At 36.2% G+C, this 8,316-nt stretch overlaps 2 protein-coding genes across 2 annotated transcripts; one reads left to right on the plus strand and one right to left on the minus strand.

Moving 5' to 3' along the window:
• The first annotated feature begins 900 nt into the window (after nt 1-900).
• Nucleotides 901-2,835, plus strand: LOC101899909 (pyruvate kinase). The gene is made up of 2 exons (XM_020035139.2): nt 901-1,647; nt 1,717-2,835. Exons 1-2 carry the CDS (start codon nt 931-933, stop codon nt 2,824-2,826), a joined length of 1,827 nt encoding a protein of 608 aa, XP_019890698.1. The 5' UTR covers nt 901-930; the 3' UTR covers nt 2,827-2,835.
• A 1,661-nt stretch (nt 2,836-4,496) lies between these two features.
• On the minus strand, nt 4,497-4,810 carry LOC109611833 (uncharacterized). Its single transcript, XM_020035140.2, has one exon. The coding sequence runs from the start codon at nt 4,734-4,736 to the stop codon at nt 4,566-4,568; it is 171 nt and encodes a 56-aa protein (XP_019890699.1). The 5' UTR covers nt 4,737-4,810; the 3' UTR covers nt 4,497-4,565.
• Between the last annotated feature and the right edge of the window lie 3,506 nt (nt 4,811-8,316).

Below are 8,316 nucleotides of genomic sequence, written 5' to 3' on the forward strand. Positions count from 1 at the left end.
CGCTTTTGAAATTATGTCATGGAGCACTGCCTAGATATTACCCTTAGCATTTTGACCAGGGACATTTGGTCAATATTTATGCACTCCGTCGTGCTGTTAGTTGTTGTGGTCCATTTTACAGCTAAATATAATCCAATGGTCTTTCAAAATGCTAGAATTCTTCTTATATACTTTTATGCCAAGAGGGCATTCTGAATTGACAAAATTTGTCGAAATCGGTCCAGCAATTCTTAAGATATACGCATCCCAGCTAACATAACCTTCCTTTGTATATATACATTGTATATATTCCGCTATATATATCCGATATATTTACTACCGGCATCTATGTAATGGTCAGAATTGACCTATTCGGCTATTTGTGATTTCGTCGCGATTCAAATTTTTTTTTTTATTTTTAATGGAAAATTTGACTTTTATTTAACACAAATGTTATGGTCTATTTCACCCACTAAATATTACCCGATGGCCATCCAAATTGGCAGGCTTATGAACAGCCCTAAGCTTTTGTCCCATGCTAACTTCCGCGTCGATTGGTCTATAATTGCGACCTGTAGAGCAAGAACAATTTTTAGTTTTTGGTCCATTTCAACCCCTAACTATTATGCGATCATCTCCAAAAGCAATACGCTTCCATTCTGGCCCTAGCCCCACCTCCTAAATTTCGTGAATGTCGGCCCATAATTGCGACCTTCGGAGTGGCTACAAATTAACAGACGGACGAACGGAGGGATAGACCGACTCATCACGGCGAGATAGAAAGATCCATATATACTTTCCTATGTGGAAAACCAATATTTCGAGGTGTTACATAATTTTTGTCCCAATCAAACTTATAATACCCTCAACACATAGTGTTGTAGGTATAAATACCCAGACAGAGCCAATATTATTTAAAATTTGAAACATTTTTTTAAAAGAAAAATATAAATGGAAAGTCAAATAACGTCCTTGGCAGAGATAAGCCGTCAAATGGCCCAAAAATTAAATCGTTTAGGTCTACGGAAATTAAGGCATGCCCACAAAACCCTAACACAATTGCAGCAGAAGGTGGTATTGAGCAAATTCGGACGGCTTGAAGATGATAAGTTTCCACAAAATAAAACCAAAAAAGAATTTCCAACTCAAAATGTTGCCGACTCGGAACAGCTTGACGACAGTGATGTCTTCGAAGAAAGTGAAGCTGAGGAAGAAGATTTCGAAATTCTGGAAACAGTTAAGTGTTCGCAATTATCTGAAGATTCCTGGTTGGGTTATTTCGCTGGTTATGAAATTTTGAATAAAGAAGAAAAAATCTATTTAAATGGCAACAAGCAATGCATTGAACTTAGTGGCTATAATTCGGATCCTAAGACTTTGGAGGATTATTTACGTGCGGGGATGCGATGTTTCTTTATGGACTTGTTTGTGGGAACGGAAGTGGATAAACAGAGATGTGTTTTCAATTTAAGAAATTGTGAATTGAAAATATCTCAGGAATATGGTTATCCGGTGAATGTCAGCTTGTTTGCCATATTAAGTCCACGTTGTCAGTACACTGGTTATTTTGATGATCCAACTGCTGTTTATGAAATGGAAAAAGGAGAAACACTGACATTAACCACAAATCGTCAATATTCCACAAAGGGATGTCGTAGGAAAATCTATGTAAATGGCCGGTTTCTTGTCGATGAATGCCAATTGGGAAATTATATTTTAATTGGCCCCTCACTTCAGGTACGAATCATTTCAATTGTTGGCGAAGATCTAAATTGTGAGGTAATGGAATGCGGTGTTTTGCGTTCAAAATCTGCGGTACGTTTCCCGGGACGATGTAATCGTTCCAGAGTTTCCGTAGAGGAAATTGAGGATATTACATTTGCCCGGGAGATGGGCATTGGAGTATTGATTTCGTACATAGCCGGTACTGAATTGTATCTGAAGGAGTTGCAGGAGGTGTTGGGTCTCCTAAATTGTCAAAATATGCAACTTGGCTGTCGTGTGGTATTAAATGAAATGCAGGAGAAAGAAAATACCAATTTCGAGTGGATCGTCAAGGGATATGATGTTTTTTTAATAGAATTTAAAATCGCTTCTGAAGGCTTCCAAGAAGGATATAAAGGAAAGGCGAAGGAAATCACTACCACAAATCCTGAGATTTTAAATTTAAGTCGGACAGCTTCAAATTTTTTGAAAAGTGTCTATAGACAAAAGAAAGCCATAATAATGGATTGCACGCCCTTCGTTGGGCGCCAGCTCTTTGTGGATCCATGCAATTGGCCAGAGGTTTTCTATTATCCCGATAAATATTTTATTAAATCCGACCATGGTAGCTACGACTCCTTTCAATTTCATCTACTGCAACGATCTATCTTCAATCACATGTTTCCATCGCTTTGGTCCTCTTCCCCTTTCTATTGTGATGAATCTCAAAGTGGCTGTGATACTATTGCCCGGTCCTGTATCGCAGCTTCTCTGGAATGTAATGCTGCTGCCATACTTTTATGTTCCATATTACCAGACATGGCAATTAAATTATCCCATTTTCGACCAATAACTCCAATATATTTTTTATCCGCCACCAAATCTACGGCTGATTATATATCCATGTATCATAATGTTATATATCTTTATCAGAAACACTCGGATTGTTATCGTAAATTTGTCACAGAGGGATTTCTCTGTGGTCTAACTTATTTACATGATCGAAAATTGGTAACAAATGGACGATGCGTTATCCTAATGTATGGTCACAATAGTGCCATTGATCTTCCAGACAAATATGTGATTTTAAAATTTAATGCAGAAACATTTGAGGAGAATTTAAATAAACTTTTCATTAACTAAATGGAAATAACTAAAAATTTGAAATCTGATTTTAGGCAAATTGTTTCCAAATTGAAACTTGAGGTCTTCTATTTTCCATACAGGGTCATAAGGTCTGCTAGACCCTAATATACGGCTACATTCGGTTTTTTTTAAGATTTTAATAGAATTTTTAACGGATTTTATTTTTTTCACACACACATTTAGTCACATTGAATTATTGCCTATAAACCGTCACACGCTGCCCGAATGTTTCTCCCTGGTATTTCGGCCCATTCCCGATCGACACTTTGGTATTTTTTTTAGTTCCGACCTTGCTTTCCAAAATACTCCAGACACAATAGCCCAAAGGATTGGTATCCGGAGATTTTGGTGGCCATTGTGCAGGTCCACGTCATCGTATAGTCTCCATATTTGGTATTTTGATCCCGATATTCGGTATTTTGATGCTTTTAGCGACTTTCTTCACCGGAATTGTTTCAAGTTTGGTATTTGAAGTTCGTAATGGATATCATAGCCTAAAACAGAAAATTATCTGTGGAGGCCCACGTCTTCGTATAACCCCCATATAACGATGCCTCCCGATATTCGGTATTTTGATGATTTTTGCTACATTATTCACCGATTTTTATACCCTCCACCATACATAGTATGGAGGGTATATTAAGTTCTTCATTCCGTTTGTAACTCATCGAAATAATAATTTTAGACCCAACAAAGTATACATATCCTTGATCAGCGTGAAATTCTAAGACGATTTAGCCCTGTCCGTCCGTCGGTCCGTCTGTTGTAATCACGCTACAGTCTAAACGAATTAAGATAGGAAGCTAAAGTTTTGCACAGATCTCTCTTTTGTTTGCAGGCAGCTCAGGTTCGAAGATGGGCTATATCGGTCCACGATATCGTATAGCCCCCATATAACGGTACCACCCGTTATTCGGTATTTTGATGATTTTAACCACATTTTTCAACGGAATTGCCTGAAAATCCATACAAGGAGTTCCTTATGAATATTTCACAACCTGAAAGAGAATTGTGTATATAGGTCGACGATATCGTATATACCCCATATAACGGTACCCTCCGATATTCGGCATTTTTATGATTTCAGTCACATTTTTCCATGGAATTTGTCCATTCCACACAAGGGCTTCTTTGTGAGCACTTTAACCCCTGACATAGATTTCTCTATATAGTTTAACGATATTGTATAGCTCCATATAACTGTACCTCCCGATATTCGGTATTTTGATGACTTTAGCTTTATTTTCCAATGGTATTGTCTGCAAATCCACACAAGGAATTCTTTTTAAGCACTTTAATCCCTGAAAGATATTTGTCTATATAGGTCCACAATATCGTATATCCCCCATATAACGGTACCCCCGATATTCGGTATTTTGATGATTTTAGCCATATTTCCCAATGGAATTATCTGAAAATCCTTGTGAGTACTTTACCCCAGACATAGATTTGTCTATATAGGTCCACAATATCATATATCGCCCCCACATATCTGCACCTGCCGATATTAGGTATTTGAAAGATTTTAACAGAATTTTCAATGGATTTTATTTTATTTTTTTTTTTTTTTGAGAATTTTCTAATTCGTTGCAAATGGTGGGGGGTATTCAAAGTTCGGCCCGGCCGAACTTACTGTTTTTTTACTTATTGAAATTTAATATGAAGAATGTTTGCCGATTTAAAACATTGTTATTTATTTCTCAAATAAAATGTTTGCAAAATTATAATTTTCAAAATTATGTCTTCTTTTCAGTTGTGGTTGTTGTAGTTGTCGTAGTACGGAAAGGACACAATGGCGATCTTAGTAAACAGGCCAATACCAGGAAGGTTCCCTCAGCTGCTGGTGCACTAAACAAGATCATGGAGATCACCATGGCCATGATAGCAAAAAACTTTGAAGACAGCATTTTTATTCAAAAGATCGATTAAATTATTAGTTGATTTTTAGACGGCCGAGGATGTAGAACTAAGGCTGTGTTTCACAAACGGAAACATTTATAGGAATTTTAGAAAATCGCTATTACGTAAAACAAGCAGATGTAATGCGCACAAAAAATTTCTCTTCAATATGAACAATAGCTTTTCAAGATTCGAACAAAGGCAATGGAAGTTTATTTGATCAAATGGTAATTTGAACTGGTAATGTGACCTAGATGTACACCCAGCAGGGAGGACAGTATAATATTGTACTTGAGACCCTAAATTGGTTTCGATTTCACAAAATGGGAAATAATATTGAAATTGGCTGCATAGAAAAATCGGCTGCATAGAAAAAAAGTTCCCATTTCTAATTTGCGTATGTACCAAATTTTGAATATAGATTTCTACATTGAGATGTTGTCAAGGATATAATTTTGAACAAGTTGAAAAGCAGTTCCACCATTTGGAAGGAATTTAAAAATTTTCAAAAAATAAAATCCTTAAAATATTATGTTAACATTTTAAAAATACCGTATATAGCCGTTATATTGGGGTCCTGATGACGAGGACCTACATAGGCATTGTTTGTCATAAGCCATTACCATATTCAAATTCGAAATAAAATGGTGAATAATGTAGCTAAAATCATCAAAATAGGGAGGTACCGTTATATCGGAGCTGTGCGAAGACCTGGACTAGCATAGATAATTTTCTGTCACAGGCTATAGCATCCATTATGAAAGTCAAATACGATATCTCAAACAATTTCGGTGGTTATTGTACCTAAACTCGTCAAAATACCGAATATAGGGAGATACTGATATATAGGGCATATACGAAGACCTGGACCTGCAAAGACAATTTGCTGTCACAGACTGTAGTTCCCATTACGAACTCTAAATACGTAATTTGAAACAATTCTGGTGAATAATGTCGCTAAAATCATAAAAATACCGAATATCGGAAGATACCGCTATATGGGGGCTATATGAAAATTTTAGCCTTCTATCTCAATTCGTTCGCAAGATTGATTACAACAGAGAGACGGACAGACAGACGGACAGACAGACGGACCGACAGACGGACAGATAGACGGACAGACAGACGGACATGGTTAAATCGACTTAGAATTTTACGCTGATCAATAACATATATACTTTGTTGGGTCTGACATGAGTATTTCGAGGATTTACAAAAGAATGACGAAGTTATGGTGGAGGGTAAAAAAAAAACAAGGAAAAAAGCAGTAAGTTCGGCCTGGCCGAACTTTGAATACGCTCCACCATTTGGAACGAATTAGAAAATTTTCAAAAAAATAAAATCCATTGAAATTTCTGTTAAAATCTTTCAAATACCTAATATCGATATATGGGGGATATACGATATTGTGGACCTATATAGACAAATCTATATCTGGAGGTAAAGTACTCACAAGGAACTCCTTGTGTGGATTTTCAGATAATTCCATTGGGAAATGTGGCTAAAATCATCAAAATCCCGAATATCGGGGGTACCGTTATATGGGGGATATACGATATCGTTAACCTATATAGAGAACTTTGAAAAATTTGGCTGAAATCATCAAAATAACGAATAACGGAGGGTACCGTTATATGGGGTATATACGATATCATGGACCTATATAGATAATTCTCTTTCAAGGGATAAAGTACTCACAGGGATCTCCTTGTGTGGATTTTCAGACCATTCCATTAGAAAATGTGGCTAAAATTATCAAAATACCGAATAACGTGGGGTACCATTATATGGGGGCTATACGATATCGTAGATCGATATAGCCCATCTTCGAACTTGACCTGCCTGCAGACAAAGGAGAGACTGTGCAAATTGTTAGCTTCCTATCTTAATTCGTTTAGACTGTAGCGTGATTACAACAGACGGACGGACAGCTGATCAAGTTTTTAAAGTTTTTATAGAAGAATTCAATCATACATTCTATGATTATAATTATAATTATAATTTAAAGTTCAAAGGACGAAATATGCCGAAGCATTTGTGCCTTTTAAATTCGGACTTGTATTGTCCATTTGGTGCAAAATTAATTTAAAATCAGATAAAGATATATATGAGAGCTATATCAAAAACTGAACCAATCCCGATAAAATTTGGCAAAGATATTTCTGAACAGTATTTGATATATTTCCCTGAATATCGTTGTTATGGAATGCATATTACGGCTGTGGATAACAAATATGACAAATCGGATGAACAGCATATATGGGAGCTATAGCTATATCTGAACCGATCTTCACCAAATTTGGCATACTACCTTCTAGACTCAATTCGGTCGTATGTGCTAAATTCCATATCATTTGGGAAAATATTAGACATTTAGTGCACAATAAAAAGTAAATCGGACTAAGTTATATATGGGAGCTATATCCAAATCTGAACCGATCTCGATAAAATTTAGCAAAAGGTATTTCTGAGGTGTATTTAATATTTCCTCAAATATTGTTGTTACAGAGTGCATATTACGGCTGCGGAGGACAAAAATAACAAATCGGATGAACAATATATGTGCGAGCTGTAGCTATATCTGAACCGATTTCGATCAAATTTGGCATACTTATTTTCAGGCCTAATTTGGTTGTATGTGCAAAATTCCATAATGTTTGGACTGATATTACACGTTTGGTGCACAATAAAAGGCAAATCGGACGAAGATATATATGGAAGCTATATCTAAATCTGATCCGATTATCTCCAATTTTAATAGGGTTCGTCCTTGGGCCAAGCAAATGATGTGTGCAAAATTTCATCTTAATCGGATAATAAATGCAACCTGCATTTTGTTCACAAGAATACATGGACAGACGGACGGACGGACAGACTGACTGATATGCATAAATCAACTCAGAAAGTGATTCTATGGAGATCCTCAAAAATAACTATGGGTCTATCTCGATTCCTTCTCCATGTTACAAACAAATGCACAAAGACATAATACCCTTACCACTATGTGGTGTTGGTATGGGCAAAATTACCATAAAATCGAACATTTATATTCAATTTTATGCGAAATCAAAATTTCCATATTCATCTCAGTTTTGGATGAAGCATGTAAATTTCGCTTTTTACGAGCTTCGTGTATATTCAAAATATTGAGCTTTTGTGGTGTAGGTACAAGAATGAGTGGACCGATATATCCCATCTTCACAATAGATCTTGTATTAGTATATATAATGGGATGTGTGATGCTGATGCTTATTTCGGATTTTATAAAAGTTTTGGCTATTCAAAACTTTGACCCTTTGTAGGGGAGGTATCAGAAGGAATGGTCGACCTCCATTACAGATCCTGTGTTGATAAAAATATTCAGATGTGTCAAGTCTGGAATGGAATCGGATGTTAATTTCGCGTTTTGTGCGCTCAATGGATATTAAAAATTTCGAACTTTTGTGGGGAGAGGTACCAGAAGGAGTGGATCGATATATTCCATCTTAACAACAGATCTTGGGTTTATGAAAATATTAGGATGTCTGAAATTTGACGACAATCGGACTCTAACATCACATTTCATAAGAGTTGTAAGCATTCACAATT

Source organism: Musca domestica, unplaced genomic scaffold (genome assembly GCF_030504385.1).
Source record: "Musca domestica strain aabys unplaced genomic scaffold, Musca_domestica.polishedcontigs.V.1.1 36, whole genome shotgun sequence".
Classification (NCBI taxonomy): domain Eukaryota; kingdom Metazoa; phylum Arthropoda; class Insecta; order Diptera; family Muscidae; genus Musca; species Musca domestica.

Coding starts and splice junctions, on each gene's coding strand:
- LOC101899909 (XM_020035139.2), top strand. CDS start 931: ATGGAAAGTCAAATAACGTCCTTGGCAGAGATAAGCCGTCAAATGGCC. Junction 1,648..1,716: donor GATGTCGTAGGAAAATCTAT/GTAAATGGCCGG, acceptor CCCTCACTTCAG/GTACGAATCATTTCAATTGT.
- LOC109611833 (XM_020035140.2), bottom strand. CDS start 4,736: ATGCTGTCTTCAAAGTTTTTTGCTATCATGGCCATGGTGATCTCCATG.